At 38.8% G+C, this 17,408-nt stretch overlaps 1 protein-coding gene across 1 annotated transcript in view; it reads right to left on the bottom strand.

Annotated features, from left to right (window-relative positions):
- The window catches only part of LOC124776433 (telomere attrition and p53 response 1 protein), a 35,409-nt gene extending 18,964 nt beyond the window's left edge, over window positions 1–16,445 (bottom strand). Inside the window, exons 1-4 of the mRNA XM_047251427.1 lie at window positions 16,095–16,445; window positions 15,903–15,974; window positions 15,525–15,693; window positions 1,361–1,521 (exon numbers count right to left, since the gene is read on the bottom strand). Of these exons, the coding sequence (XP_047107383.1) occupies window positions 1,361–1,521; window positions 15,525–15,693; window positions 15,903–15,974; window positions 16,095–16,290 (598 nt within the window). The 5' untranslated portion in view covers window positions 16,291–16,445. The remainder of the gene's footprint in view (window positions 1–1,360; window positions 1,522–15,524; window positions 15,694–15,902; window positions 15,975–16,094) is intronic.
- Window positions 16,446–17,408: the final 963 nt, after the last annotated feature.

Genomic DNA, 17,408 nt, shown 5'->3' with positions numbered 1-17,408 from the left:
CCGTCCCAGCAGCAGTCATGGATATCATAAAACTTCTTTACAGAGACCTGGTCAAATCCTGAATTATTGAAGAAGTGTCTGCATGGTCAGACTCAAAATCCCAATGAATCGTTCAATAATCTTATAAGGGCTCTCTTACCATACAATGTTTTTGTTAGAATAAAGACACTAAAAGTGGGGGGCAAGTAAAGTTGTTATTGCTTTTAATGATGACAACATTGGCAGGGTGAAAGAGCTACATCATATGGGAATTAATCCTGGAGCAAACTGCATCACAGACCTAAAACAGATAGACAAGGTTCGCATTGATAAAGAGGAGTATGCAGCACAGTTGGCCACTAAGGTGTCCAGAAAGAAGAAGAAGAAGAAGAAGAAGAAGAAACTTGGGGAAAAAAATCAAGAGGACAATATACAGTATGGTGCAGGGTGATACTGAGTGACTAAAAACAAAAAATTAAGCATATATTAAGTGAGTTACAGTCTTTGAAACTTTAGAAGCTGTTACTGAACATCTGCATTTTCTGTTGCATTTTTCCCTAAATCTCTGAAACCACTTAAGAGTAGAGTATTCAAATTTTCAGGGAGTAATAACATAGATATCCTAAGTCTGCTGAACTAAAAGAAGAACATAATGTTATGTATAATTAACATTACTTAGGATAATGTACAAAAAGTACACCGTATTTTAACCGTGTATTTAACAAATTGTATTTCCGAAAGCAGTGGCTGAAATGCAATTATTGTAGTTCAGTAGACTCAGAACATACAGTTTAATGTCCTGTACAAGTTTCTTGTCACTGGCTACAGAGATTCCTGAAATACAGAGAAGCTAAGTCACTAAACTTAAGTGTCAGGATAGGACGTTCCAACTCTCCTTAAGCTCAAGTTCAGTTGGACAACAATGGAAAAGAAATGGCCACACACTCTTTCCAGCAATCATCCTTGCATTTACCTAACGTGACTTTCAAAAACTGTGCAATGTCTAAACAATAATGGAAATGGAGAGATCTGATGCCTGACCATCCCAACAGTGTTGCCAATTTCTTAACCAATGTGCCCTCTTGACAACCCATGCATTTTTCTTCAGCCCCCTCCAGGTAGAGAACTATCTCTCTGAAGAGACTTTCAAAGTTGTGACTGCCAATCATTGGTGGTACCTCAAACTTTTGTATGTACTTATCAATCTGGTGCCAAATGATAAATAAATGCTTTCTTCTATTTTATGGCAAAAACTCATCCTCCAATATTGTCACCAGATGGTCACGGATGAAAACTTATGTATTTTTTTTTTTTTTTTTTAAGAAAACCAGGAACAAAATGTTAAGATGATGAAGAGATAGTATAAAGATCATATACTCACTAGCGAAAGTTATTGCTTCCCTAAATGTACGCATATTGTCATCAGAATAGACACTGTTACAATGATTGCTGCTGATATGGAATTCGTGGTGTTGTGCATCCATCTGGAAACCAGCTGGAGAACCATGCCGCTCTATCAGAGTTCTGGGACGTGGGGAAGACCTGCATATAAAATAGGTTAAAAAGAAATTAATCAAAACCAATTTTGAGAATAAAAAGTAATAATCTCTTTGATGCTTAGCAGATCAACATTCATTCAGTTTAAATGCACATTGTTTAATTCATTTAAGCCAAGGCTAGGTAACATGTTTGTACAGCAGGACAGAGTAGATAAACACTTATGTTGCCCCGTAACAGGCACCCTGAGCATACTTTTACCGTGTGCGCCTGATTTAAGGGCAGTTGTGGTCATTAGTAAAGACAGGAAATGAGAAGGTTGTATTTTTTGAGTCTGCATCCATATGAACATGTGCTGATCTTGTTAAGAAAAAGGAGGGGGGGGGGGTAAAAAAAGTGGAGGGAAATTGATTTTTGTGTTAAGATACAATAAAGGAGAAAGGTTTATACATGAATATGATTGGCACAGTGCTGAAAAGACAAGCCAGCAAAACAAAAACAACATGTACACAGTACAATGTTTGATGAAGACTTAAGTGATAAACATTTCAACTTGCTCCGAGTTAGGCTTTGCCTTGAGGACATCTGTATTAGGCTTAGCTCAGTTTAATTATACACTGCTGACAGTTATGCGACTGACTTCTGCAAGGGCTGTTTGCAGATATGCCTGCAGCTTTTTGATGCTGATATACTAGATCTGTTTTGCAGCAGAAGAGCTGATTGTTCCACTCCACCATATTACCTGGTAAAAAAATAAAGTAAGACATACAATTCAAAATACATTTCGTAATGTTCTGAGCTTGTCTTCAATCTGTAAAAGTTTAATACCTAGGAAGAGTAACAATGAGACATTAAATGAACAATCATTTCATTAAATAGCAAATTATTAAGGTCAACTTTCAAGCTCTCAAGTGGTATGTTTATGACTGTAGGGTTCACAGACAAAATTCATCTATGCACTTAAGTCAATGAGTCATCAAAAATAGAAGTCATTTAAGTAAACCTATTCCTGCAATTGGCATACCTTATCTTTCATCTATATAAACAAGCAGCCATACTGAAGTGCAGGTGTTCAAGTATGTTGCACCAATTAACATCTCATTTGGACACCAGTTTTCAGCCAGTAAACCATAGAATCTACCATTACAACATTAGTTTTCTAATTTGGACTGAAGTGCTTAACAGTCATTAAAAAGCAGTGTCATAATTAAAACAATAAGCATACTTTTTGTCACTATCTTTGAGAACACAATACTTTAGCAAATAAAAAGATGTACTATGTAATAATAATAATAACACAAAACAAAATTTAAAAGGGGAAACATTGGAACTTCAGTGATCTCAGTCAAAAGAAAATTTACAGCAACAACAAATGCTGAAAAAAGCAATTCTTTATATCAAAGTTCTTCATTTACATAAGAGTCAACAAAAGACTGGAAAACAATTTCTGTGTGAAGGAATATGGAGAGGAGAAAAGAAGCATAGTCAATACAGGCAATGAAGCTATATCCATCACACATTCAGGTGCAAAATAAAGAGAACTTAACACATATGTGGTGGATGAAGAAGATGGGTAAAACGCGCGCGCGCAATTCTTTATATCAAAGTTCTTCACACACACACACACACACACACACACACACACACACACACACACACACACACACACACACACACACACACACACACAAAAAAAAAAAAATAGCTACATGGTGGATTTTATTTCCATTTAAAAAAAATAAACAATGCTACAAAGATATCAAGTTGGCATTATTTAATCATTAATGTATGTTGCTTTGGCAAATGATACCTTCACAACTTATTGCACTTGCGCATTGGTTTGCGCGTGCTTTCTGGTAACTGCCTTGCTACCTAAACTGATGACATGTTCTGTTATCCACAGCAAAATTATGTTCTGTTTTATACTCTTACTGTTTCAATGTGCATTGTCACATCCTCTTGAAGGCATTCCAAACAATTTAGTTTAACTTAAAATATGTTATCAGACATCAATCTTTTGAAACATACTCTCATTTCTCATTAATAATTTTATGTCTCAATTAAGATTATCTTTTTACTGATAGAGTAAAGTGTAAATAACCCAATTTCGACTAGATAAACAAAATGAAATCAATGTAACTAAGTTAAACAAGTAAGGCACTCAATGACCACGATATCCAGCAGTCAACTGGTATGCAACAGTTGAGAAATACAAAGAAATAAGAACTCATTGCAGAGTAGTTTTCTATTATTTGATTTCTACCCAACTGATTATGTAAGGTCCTCAAAACTGGAAACCACTTCATATCCTCCCCTGGTGCTGTCAACTCTTGCTAAATCAGGCACCTGCCTTACAGCTTCCTGATATGATCATAATTTAGTTCCCTATAGCACTTGCAGGTGAAATTAACTTTGGCCTACTCATCAATCACAGCAGTTACGATCAATCTACTGGCAGAAATTAAGGATAGGTTAGGAGATTCCAATGCTATGTAACTAAGAGTTGTAATAGACTCAAACGAAAGTACAAAACCCTCAGATACAGCTAGAAGCAGCTCAGTGGACAAGATAGCTCTCAAATGAGTGGCAAAGGAAACTTAAAACTATTCAACTTTAACAGATTATTGGCTGCCTGTCAGTCAACAGGAGAAAATCACACTATTCAAGACTGAAACAGCCAAGAAAGAGAGAAAGAGAAGGGGGGAGAACTTTTTTAAAACAATTTGTTTTGTGAATAAAAACCACTTTTTCTCCCAGATACATTTCACCTTTTTCTAAGGCTTCATCAGTGGGTTATTTCTTTGCGTTTTTGGTTGGCATCTGCATTTCTTCTCATTTGGTCACATGCTGGAGGTTAGTCTACCGTTTTGTCTCCAAAACATAAGCACGTTTTTATGTTCTGAACTTTTTCTTCCTTTTTCCTCTTGTTTGCCCTTACTGTTGTGATGCACAACAAGTCTTCCGTCACTAGTTACAGATATTTGATCAAAAACTGTCTTTTCAAGACGTAACTACTGTGAGTTCCCTATGTGTCTCCACACATACATCAAACAATAAGGGCAAACAAGATGAAAATTGGAAGAAAAAAGTTCAGCTTCTGTTTTGGAAATAGTGCCATAGAGCAACTTCCAGCACATGACCATATAAGTGGTAATGCAGATGCCAACCAAAAACGTTAAAACCTATCCCACAGATGGCTTAAAGTGAAAAATGTAAAACGTGTCTGCGGAAAAAAGTACAGTGCAGCAGGAAAAGGCAGTTTTTATTTACAAAGCAAATATTTCTGTGCTTGCTGCGGAGGATGACTGTGAAAACAAACTTTTTTTATTACATTATCTGACCAGCAGCACAGATGACAGAGGTTCCGCTGTAGTCATACTTTTGAGGTATCGCTGAAATATTTGTTAATGAAGTTGTCACAACAAATGAATCTCAAGTACTTCATTTTCTTAAATTCTAAAATATTTTCACCATTCCTTAAAGATGTATGTTGACACTGATTGAGCAAGGGATATGTTGATAGTGGTTGAGTAGAACTCAATCTCAAAATACATTTCAAATAATAATTTGATATACATTTCAGGTGTTTTTTTAAACTTTTTCTTGATGGGAAAAGAACTGTTCACAATGATCCTAATGACCTAGGCATCCATGTTACATGCATATGAAGTTTCAGGAATTGTTTGGAGATATTTAGAACCTGGGTGGTCCAATATCTGTCTTTTTAACTCAGTATCATACATTCGTTCAATGATTTACATTTGCAGTATGTGATTTAAATAACTGACATACACAGTTTACAGCACAGCACAAACTACTAAATCTACTTCGACACGCCATCACCAAAATTATATGCCAAAATTCAGTATACAACTTTCTCAGGATGGCTATATATTCTCAAAAATCAATGCCTCGCGTGTTTCATGAATGCATTTCTTTTATTCTGCCACAGGAATTTCTTGATCTGGTTTAGCACCTAAATGCATACTAAGTATTTCACATATGCACCACAACCAGCACAAGAGACACTGATCTTTTTTTCTTAGAGTCATCAGTCATCTTGCAGTTTGATTCCTCTAGTAAATTACCAGCATCAGATTCCACACTATAATCAGAAAAATCCTTTGGTAGCTCAATTTTAAAAATTCAGAAGGAAGGCATTTTATTCCTTCTTCCTTAGGTGATAACACATCTTAGAACGCTCTGTTACACCCCACCTAACACTGGATCCCCTATAGTTTTTTTTTTTTTGGGGGGGGGGGGGGGGGGGGCACAGTCTTCTGACTGGTTTGATGCACCATGCCACAAACCTCTCCAGTGCCAACCTCGTCATCTCCCAAGAAGTAGCACTTGCAACCTACATCCTCAATTATTTGCTGGATGTATCCCAATCTCTGCCTTCGTATAGAGCTTTAGCACTCTGCAGCTCCCCCTACTACCATGGAAGTCATTGCCTGATGTCTTAATAGACCTATCACCGTGTCCCCCTTCTGGTCAGTCTTTTCCACATACTCTTTTTTTCCTCAGATTCTGTGTAGGACCACCTCATTCCTTACCTTATCGGTTCACCTGATTTTCAACATTCATCTGTAGCACGACATCTCAAATTCTACAATTATCTTCAGTCCCAGTTTTCCCACACTCCAGGTTTCACTGCCAAACAATGCTGTGCTGCAAACGTACACTCTCAGAAATTTCTTCCTCAAATTAAGGCCTATGTTTAAAACTAATAGACTTCTCTTGGCCAGAAATACCCTTTTTGCCGGCGTTAGTCTGCTTAGGTAGCAGAATTCCTTAACTTCATTTACTGCCTGATCATCAATCCTGATAATTTTCTCGCTATTCTCATTTCTGATACTTCCGATTACTTTCATCTTTCTTCGATTTAATCTCAATCCATATTCTGTATTTATTAGATCGTTCATTCCATTCAGCAGATTACATAATAATTCCTCAACATCACTCAGGATAGCAATGTCATCAGGCGAATATTACCAATGATATCCTTTCATCTTGACTTTTAAATCCACTCTTGTACGTTTCTTTTACTTCATCAGTGCTTCTTCAATGTACAGATTGAACAGCAGGGGCAAAAGACTACATCCCTGTCTTATACCCTTTTTAGCTTAGCTCTATTTTTCTCAGAATTTTAAACAGCTTGCACCATTTTACACTGTCGAATGCTTTTTTCCAGGTCGACAATTCCTATGAACGTGTCTTTATTTTTCCTTTTGTCTTGCTTCCATTATCAACTGCGATCTCAGCACTGCCTCTCTGGTGCCTTTACCTATTCTAAAGCCAGCAAGTCCTCAATTTTCTTTTCCATTCTTCTGTATATTATTCTTGTCAGCAACTTGGATGCACTAGCTGTTAAACTGATTGTGCAATAATTCTTACACTTTTTAGTGCTTGCAGTCTACGGAATTGTGTAGATGATATTTTTCCGAAAGTCGGATGGTGTGTCACCAGACTCCCACGTTGAATATTCATTTTGCTGCCACTTCCCCAACGACTTTAGAAATTCTGATGGAATGTTATCTATCCCCTCTGCCTTATTCGACCTTAAGTCCTCCAAAGCTCCTTTAAATTCTGATTCTAATACTGGATCACCTACCTCTTCTAAACTGACTCCTGTTTCTTCTTCTATCACATCAGACAAATCTTTCCCTTATTGAGGCTTTAAATGTATTTTTTCCACCTATCCGCTCTCTCCTCTACATTTAACAGTGGAATTCCCGTTGCACTCCAATGCTATGACACTTGCTTTTAATTTCACTGAAGGTTATTTTGACTTTTCTATATGTGGAGTCAGTCCTTCCTACAATAATTTCATTTTCAATTTCTCCACATTTTTCCATGCAGCCAATTTGTCTTAGTTTCCCTGCACTTCCTATTTACTTCATTCGTCACCAACTTTTATTTCTGTATACCTGAGTTTCCTGGAACATTTTTGTACTTCCTGCTTTCATCGACCAACTGAAGTATATCTTCTGTTACCCAAGGTTTCTACACAGTTACCTTCTTTGTACCTATGTTTTCCTTTCCAACTTCTGTGATAGCTGTTTTTAGAGATGTCCATTCCTCTTCAGTTGTACTGCCTACTGAGCTATTCCTTATTGCTGTATCTATAGCCTTAGAGAACCTCAAGCGTATTTTGTCAGTCCTTAGTACTTCGGTATCCGCTTCCTTGCATATTGATTCTTCCTGACTAATGTCTTAAACTTCAGCCCACTCTTCATCACTACGATGTTGTGATCTGAGTCTGTATCAGGTCTTGGGTAAGCATTACAATCCAGTATCTGATTTTGGAATCTCTGTCTGATCATGATGTAATTTGTAAGCTAACTGAAATCTTCCTGCATTACTGGGCCTTTTCCAAGTATACCACCTCCTTTTGTCTCTTGTGACTCTTGAACAGAATGTTTATCACTAACTGAAATTTATTATGGAACTCAAGTCTTTCTCTTCTCTCATTCATTGTCCCGAGCCCATATTTTCCTGCAACCTTTTCTTCTACTCCCCCTACAATTACATTACAGTCCCCAATGCCTATTAGCTTTTCATCTCCCTTTATGTACTGTATTACCCTTTCAGTATCCTCATATACTTTCTCTAGCTCTTCATCTTCAGCTTGCGACGTCGGCATCTATACCTGAACTATCACTGTCAATGTTAGTTTAGTATCGATTCTGATAAGAACAATCCTATCACTGAACTGTTCACAGTAACACTCTCTTTGCCCTACCTCCCTATTTGTAACGAAACCTATTGACGTTTTACGATTTTCTGCTGCTGTTGATATTTCTTTAAACTCGTCTGATCACAAATCATTGCCTTTTTCCATTTCATTTCATTGCTCTCTCTTTCCAGATTTTCTAGTTTCCCTACCACATTCAATCTTCTGAGACTCCATGCACCATCTCTTAGAACATTAGCCTTTCGTTCATTACTGAATCTTTTCCTCTGTCACCTACCCCTGGGCAGTCCCCTCCCGGAGATCCAAATGTAGACTACTCCGCAATTTTTTGGCATTGGAAAGACCATCATGACACTTTTTCCAATTACAGGCCACATACACATTACGTGCCTTTAATGCAGTGGTTTCCATTGTCTTTTGCATCCTCATGCCATTGATCATTGCTGATTTTTCCACCTTTAGGAGCAGTTTCCCACTCCTAGGACAAGAGAGTGCCCCCGAATCTCTATCTGCTCTTCCACCCTCTTTGACAAGGCCATTGGCAGAAGGATGGCGACTTCTTATGCCGAAAGTCTTCGACCGCCAATAATGATTATTAATCAAAATTTAAGCAGTTACGGGTTTTGAACATGGGATCGAAGACGTTTTGATTACTAACCAAAGACACTATGTCAAGATATTTCTTTCACCACCACCACCACCACCACCACCACCCAGGTCCTCCCCTCATAGAGGCCATCAATATACTCTTTCAATCCAGCCTCCTTGTACTTAACAGTGGAATTCTCACCCTCACAATACCAAGAGGGTGGGAGGTACTTTGGCCCACATTGTAAAAAATATTTTGATCTACTCAGTTACTGTACATTTTAAAATGTTGAAAGAAATATTTATTGTTTTTATGAATCCTCCTACAGATTCCATAAGTGTTTATATTTTTCAGCTGAACTTAACCCAAAAATTTAATTTTAGTAGCAGATGTCACTTTCTACAATGAAAGACATATTCAATTTTTTCAGGTTCAGGACCTTCCTCACACATCTATATCTCGTTAAATACTGTCATGAGTAAAAGTGAACAACTAAATAATTTTGAATTTTGCAATTTCTCTTAAACTTCAGTCCACTCTTAATCACCACTGAATTGTGGCGCAGATCTATATCTGGTCCTGCATATGCCTTACAAACCCATAACTGATTCCGATTCTATGTCAAACCATGACATAACACAACTGGAATCTTCCCAAGTCTTCATCAAGCATACCAACTACCCTCCTTTGCCATTCCTACTACCATGCCTATATTCTCCTGTAACATTGTCTTCTGTTTCTTCCCCACTAACCCCCATGATTATTAGGCTAGCATCATCTTTTACATAGTGCATTGCCCGTTCAATAGCCTCGTATTTCCTGCTCTCTTTTCATCTTTTGTCTGTGAAGTTGGCACATATACCTGAACTACTGTTGTTGGCATTTGTTTGCTGTCCATTCTGATGAGAACAACCCTGTCACTGAGCAGTTCACAATAAGTCGCCCTCTGCCCCACCTTTCAATTCATAACGAATCCTACCACCATTATACAGTTTTCTGTTGCTGCTGATATTACCCTATATTTGTCTGGCCAAAAATCATTTACCTCCTCACCACTTCACTGATCGCCACTCCCTACCACTTTCAAGTCTTAGAATTTTACTCTTTTCTTGGATTTTAAATATTTTTAACACTTGTTCCATTTACAGACCACATGTCCTGAGCATACACACTGAGTGCTTTTAATGTAATCGTTTCCACTGCATTCTGCTGCTCCATTCCATCAGTCACTGCTGCTCCTTCGGCCTGTAAGAGGCACTTTCTGGCCTCAAATGTAAGAGTGTGCACTGAATCTATGTCTGCTTCTGCACCCCCTTTCGACAAGCCTGTTGACAGAATAAGGGTGACTCATACCAAAAAGTCTTTTGCAGCCATTGCTGCTGGTTTTTATTCAAAATTAACGAATTGGCTAAGTCTGACAGCAGGACCCACAACATTTTACTTACTAGTCAAAGACACTACCCCTAGGTCACACTTACATAGCAGTGAAACAAATGGTTGTGGTGATTTGTTATCACAGTAACTAACTTCATCTGCCATCTGACAATTCAGTGACAACTGGGGCCATCGGACAGGTAGTTCTGTTGCTCTCTTCACTTCTGACAGCTACACGCACTTAATCACTCAAATGGGAATCACTGAAGTAACACCACACACCATAAGGTGGCTTGTAGATGTAGATCAGCCTCTCCGAAGGGGCCTGCACTAGTTGAATAAGTGATCTTGTATTAACAGCCTTCTACACAAAACGCTTATTTTATTTTATTGCTACGACTTGTTTCCGTTTATCTAGATAATCTTTGGGTCTACATATAAAACACAAAGAAACCTCTTTTTTCATCACTGTACTCTATGTAATTCGGCCAAAACCAGTCATATCAAAATATGTGATCCAAAGAGTGCTTTGCTGAAAAAATTATTTTAGCTTCATTTGGCCTGTACACAGTCCAATTTATAATTGTTTTCTCCTTTAAGAATAATAGGGGTGAATTGCACTAATGTTAGTGTCTTGTCATTTCTGCTAGGGAGAGGGACCCCACTTCGTGTAACACCACTCCCAACAGCTATCTCTCTTCAAAGTCCTCCACCTCTCAAACCCCTGCTTGGAAAACACACTCAGGAACATCATCCTAGAAGCCAGTTGTAAACTTGAGTTCCATGCCACATACCACCTGAAAAAACTATCCACAGTGCTAGTGCAACACCTAAGAAGTGGGGTCCCTCTCCCTATCCCTCACAAACACCAACCACAACAGCACCTTCAACAAACCCCCCCCTCATAGCCAACAAATCTAACCTAGCCACCCTACTCAGTCTCCCAATCCCAGCACATACCCCACACAGGCCAAATCTCAACTACAACCACAGTCAAATGCCACATATCACCAGTCCCAATTCAGTTCTAACTCATCCAGATCCCTCTCTCCTCCAGAGACATTTGTTCTATCACAAGGCTTAACCTTTAGCCCCACGCCTAAATTCAACCACACTGCTCTCGTTAAAGATCTCCTCTCATTCACCCAGAACCTCAACTGGAAATATCACTTCACCACCCAAACACAGCCCCCAAATACTAAAACCAGTGTTGAACCCTGTCTAGAACAGTTTCGACCGCCTTGCCAAAGGGATCCTCCCCCCCCCCCCCAAAACTATCCCTTGCAGACATTTCAGGAATTCCTCACATCCAGTGTTGTCTCCCAGTCCTTCTTGAAGAAAATCCCGACAACCCCCAACATCACCCCAGCTGAATCCTGTGCCATTAAGGAGCTGAAAACAGACCGCTCTATTGTCATCCTCCCGGCGGATAGAGGCTCCACAACTGTGGTACTTGACCGTGTGGAGTATGTGGCAGAAGGACTGCGTCAACTCTCCGACACCTCAACCTACAAAGCTGTTACCCAGGATCCCATTCCCTCGATCCAGACTGAGCTGCCGAAAATCCTAAAAATCGAAGGTCCCTCACAAGGCCTCACAACGGCTTCCATAGACCTACTCACTCCACCTGAGCCACTTACCCCTACCTTCTACCTATTACCCAAAATCCACAAAGAGAACCATCCTGGCCATCCAATTGTGGCAGGCTTCAAAGCCCCAGCGGAACGTATCTCAGCTCTGGTAGACCAACACCTCCAACCTATCACCTGCAGACTCCCATCCTACATCAAAGACACAAACCACTGCCTAGAATGGCTCAAATCCATTCCCACTCCCCTCCCATCTGAAACCTTTCTTGTCACCATAGATGCTACAGCCATTTACACAAACATCTCACATACCCTTGGTCTCTCTGCGTTTGAACACTACCTCTCCCAACGCCCACCCAAAGATCTTCCAAAAACCTCATTCCTTATCACACTTACCAACTTCATCCTCACCCATAATTACTTCACTTTTGAAGGCCAGACCTACAAACAAATCGGGGGAATGGCCATGGGAGCCAGGATGGCTCCGCCTTATGCCAACCTCTTCATGGGCTGCATGAAGGAGGCTTTCCTGAAGACCCAACAGCTGCTTCCCCTGGCCTGGTATAGGTTTATATATGACATCTTTGTGGTCTGGACTCATGGTGAAGAAACACTCCTTAATTTCCTCCATAACCTCAGCTCCTTTTCGAATCTGAATTTCACCTGGTCCTTCTCCAAAACGGATGTTGACCTTCATCTTGTTGAAGCTCACATCCACACCTCTGTCCACATCAAACCCACAAACAACAGTACCTTCACTTTGATAGCTGGCATCCATTCCACATCAAACACTCCCTTCCCTACAGCCTAGGTATTAATGGCAAACGTATCTGCTCCAGTGACGAATCCCTTGGCTTCTCCCACCCAACACCAGTCCCTCGGAACTGCGGAGATGGGAACTTGCTCTCCTTCTCCTTTTTCCCTCTCCTCTTTAGCCATTCACCCATCTTTTCATCCTACGTAGTTGTGTTTATCTTTATACTATATACCTCTTTACTTCTGTATGCATACTCTTTGGTTTGAAGCTGGCACAGTACTTAACAGTAGAATATCTTTGGCTTCCCTCTGACAACCATGCCTCCATTCCTGCTACCCCCCCTATTTACCTTTCCCTGTTGCTTCATAACCTGGGTTGTGAGTAACTGAATCCACTTTCCCTTCTTCCCTTTTTTCTCCTTTCTGCTCCCTGATGAAGGAACAAAGTTCCGAAAGCTAGGAATGTAAATTTTCTGTTCAGTTTTGTGAATCTATCTGCTGTACTGAGCTGAGGTAAGTACTGGCCAGCCCCTCTATCTTTTTGTTAGTATTTGTTTCACATCTTAATATTTCAATTTTTATATATCACAACAATAATGTCATTCAAGAGCTCACTGTTCTTCATGTGTATTGGGGGATACAATTGGCTTGTGTTAGAAATTCTTAATACAGTAATTTAACTGCTAACACTGAAGTACTATTATTAGATTTCAGTCAAAATACAATACACAATTCTTGTCGGAGAATTGTCTCCTGATGTAGTTTGGGTACAATTTACATCAGCTGTAAACTAAAAGAATTATTTACTACTACTACTACACGCCTGTCTACAAACAGAAAGAAGAAGACTTTGTATCTTCAAAGTCCTTCTCATGAGGACCAAATGTAAGTGTCCCACCACTTGTATGACAGAAACACATTTAACAATATTTGGCGATAGTTTTTTCCACCAACTAAACACAGATCACATTCTGTCTCTCTACTGGTTCACTCTGCCTGTTCAGGATTTATATAGTACTTCATTACAGCATTGCACTACTCCATCCATTTATTTCCATTCACTGATTCGTCATGTTCTGTAGAAATCATCATAAATGAGGCCCTTTAGGGAAGTGGAACAAACCAAGATACAACTTAATAAAAGTTAAACATATCACAAACTTAAGCTGTACATACACTTCACTATTTCCACTCATGGTAGCTAAATTTAACGTACGAAACTTAATGTACACAATGATTTGTTCCATATCCCAGAAGGTTCTCACTAAGATTATTCAAGCATAATGAAGGAATGAACAAAAGAGTGTTCAACAGATCAAATCATCAGTGAGTACCATCACAGAATTAATAAGCACAGGTTAATTGTATCCAAGGAAAATTCAGTTAGGAAAACTACTCATCCTGATAAAAAGTCAATGGACTGTGCTTATCTCCAGCAAGAAAAATGCTACTACTGCTGATACACACTAATAACAGGAGTAGACACACTACTTAGCTTTGAGAACTGATAGTTCCTTCATTGGGAAGGAGAGATGAGCTGGTTAAAAAAGGAAGGACAAGTGACACACCCTAGAATGGGAGAGACCAAAGTTTACACATTAATAGAGACGAGAAACTGTCTATAAATGTTTTCTGTATTAAGCTGCTGTATTGTATTTGCCCCTGCATTAGCTGCAATAATCAAAATAAATTTAAGAGAATGGCTGCTGCTTTGTTATACTAAGCAGCTTCCGTTTATCACAAAAACACCTACCTTAATATTAAAATGACTACTCTAGTAATTATCTGACAACATTCGTAACTACTTACAGTAACATATTTATACTTCTTTAGAATTAAAATTTGTCTATTGTTTTGCTCATATGAGTCCGCACATTTGAATCTAGATAATCAAGAACATGGTGAACCAAATAAGTTATTATTTTCTCTTGCTTTGTTTCTGCACTCGCCCACCCGCCTAAGACTTTTTGCCAGCAAAACCATATACAAAGGTGCAATTCCACACAGAGTAATTTCAAGTTTAATGAAACATGTTTATTTTTAGCACAAAAGAATCATTAAATTACAAATGTTCTGGAAAGTGATCAGCACTTACAATGCATCTAACAGGTATTAAAAAGAATTTACTTACGGGGGGGAAAACAATGTCAATGTTTACTTCTCAAAAGCAGGCTAAATATTTATTTTCGTGGCATTTACCTGTAAAATAATTCCATAAGCCAAGAGTGTGTTTAAGTATGAAAATTGAACTAATATACTTCAAGTTACGAACTGATGCACCATTTTGAATTTATAACAAAATGAAGCAAACCATTTTTTCTTATGTAAATACTTCAAACTCAGAAAGAAAATTGTATATAGTTTACTTTTGTGTCTTTGGAGAGTCTATTTGATCACAATACGGTCTTCCACCACATAATTCACAAAAATAAACTGTTTATGAATTTTCAGTTTTAACAATGAATGTGATGACTGATACAATTCAAGAGCTCATATGTCAATGTGAGATGATCCTTTACCGAAATAAACAAATAAAATAACTCTCTGTAGAACATAAATCAATAAGATTTGCTTGACATTGGGCTTATTTTGAACACGAATTTTGCTAATACACTTACATCCACAGGTAACGCTCCGAACTGTTACGTATGGGGCATTTGTAAACGTGGCTATCAGCAATTCGGGTATCAGAATTAGCTTGTCGATTTTGTGTCTCTCAAATGAAATAAATTACAAAAATACAGAGAATCCACGATTAACGGTGGCCTCCATTATTTCCACGAATACATCAGTTAACACCTATTTAATGCTGCAAAACGAAACTGTAGTTGAGTAGCAAGCGTGACCTGCCACAAATTACAGTAAACATCTGCATGACAAAAAAGTCACAGATTAGAAACATATGAATTACCTTTGTTAAGATAATGGATATACCAGATGCTCCAACTGCACAATCACTGCCAAGGCCAAGCACTTTGTTCGATTACAAACAATTATACGTTCCAGCACTCACCAAAACACTTGGCAAACATAAGAAACTCACCTATGATGTGGTCGAGGTGGAGTTGGCTTTCCAGCCAAATAAGAAAGTAGATCCTCCCGTCTTATTTTGTGTCGCATTTTCCGAACCCAGCTCAACAATTCCTTGTTTCGTCTCTGATAACCGCACTGAATTCCAAGTTCACTAGTCCGCCTTATTCCTTCCGTGGAATCTGCAAATTTACGATTTTACAAAGAAACGTTCACATAAAGGCGTCAGCTATTGTCTTACTTAATCTTTGATAGATGTGACATACCGCTCAGAAGTCTTGATTCACATTATTTTTCTACAACGAACATACATGAGCTATACATAGTAAAAGAATACAAGGTCAGCCATGTATGTTGACATTCGGCTCATCGGCATCCATGTTTTCATTACCTTTGTACAAATTTGTCACCGTACCAGCGGCGGTTTGGAAAGGTATCCATAACGAAAGGCCTTGCTGACGTTCTGAAAACAACACAGGAAAATTATTGTGGGTGGCTCGACAATCAATAACATGCCACACAAAATGGAAGGATGCACCACTCCTATCTTAGCAACAGTGATCAATATTGACATCACAATCACCTCTATAAAGTTGCGCTATTGCAGTTGCGCTGTTTTGAAAAGTCACCCACAGTTTCTGGTGAGTTTGTTCCCTCTCCCTCTGAAGCTGTCCTTCGTAGTCGGGTTCACTTTCAACATGTTGTATACACTGCTCCTCCCAATTGGTAATGAACATATCTAACAGCGGGTCATCTTCGCGATCTCTGTCTTCGTTCATTGTATTACGGACCTCAAAATCAAATACACGACACAGCCTCCCCTGTTTCTTGTAATGGCTTGCTTTGGAATGCTTCCAGCTGATGGCACAGATGAATCACATCACCTTCCATGTATTCTGTCTGTTTCTTTCGTCACTTCTACAGACGAGAACTACCAAAGATATAGTTGCCATTAATTTCTGGAGTTTAAATCGCAGCTGACGCCGTTGAAAAGTTATCTTTGGTGTCCGGATGAATGCAGTTTCTTCTATAATTTCCATCTCTACAGAAGGAAATAGGTTTAACTATGGTATTTTTCTAACGTAAAAGTATATTTTAAAATATAATCCAACAAATTCGCAAACAGGTAGTAGCTTTTATTTCAATGCTTTTTCGAGCAATTTGACAATTCAACTTCACTTCAAAAGCTTTATAATGTTGATATTGTGGAAATGTTAATTGGTTACTACCATTGATCGTTACGACTATAGCAGATAACAAAACAGGATTAGCTCAAATCCACCTTCATTCCACTATAGTGATTTAACTTATTGCAAGGGGGTACTAAACAATGAGTACACGAAGTTTCATGATGTTAAACTATAATCTCCACCGTCTATTCGACTGGTACAATCATAAATGTGTTAATCACAATTTGTCTCTATTCAGTTATAGCTTAGACCTAAAATGGTTGCCCAGATAAAGAATGAAGCAAAGTAGCAATACTTCACTCATAAAAGCCGGCCGGAGTGGCCGAGCGGTTAAAGGCGCTACAGTCTGGAACCGCACGACCGCTACGGTCGCAGGTTCGAATCCTGCCTCGGGCGTGGATGTGTGTGATGTCCTTAGGTTAGTTAGGTTTAAGTAGTTCTAAGTTCTAGGGGACTTATGACCACAGCCGTTGAGTCCCATAGTGCTCAGAGCCATTTGAACCATTTCACTCATAAAACGTTTGAATCTAGGGTGGCCAAGGTAATGATTTCAATAACATGTGTTCTCCAAAGGAAAGTACTGTGACAATATTACAGATTTTTGTTGCTGCAGTTTCTTGCTACTTTGCAAGTCCTAACAAATTGTGTGGTGGGTGGCGCATTGTTGAAGTGATATGGTAAACAGAAATTTCGGTACCACCATAATA

The sequence above is a fragment of the Schistocerca piceifrons genome, chromosome 2, assembly GCF_021461385.2.
Source record: "Schistocerca piceifrons isolate TAMUIC-IGC-003096 chromosome 2, iqSchPice1.1, whole genome shotgun sequence".
Classification (NCBI taxonomy): Eukaryota; Metazoa; Arthropoda; class Insecta; order Orthoptera; family Acrididae; genus Schistocerca; species Schistocerca piceifrons.
This window is presented reverse-complemented; position numbering and strand designations above follow the sequence as displayed.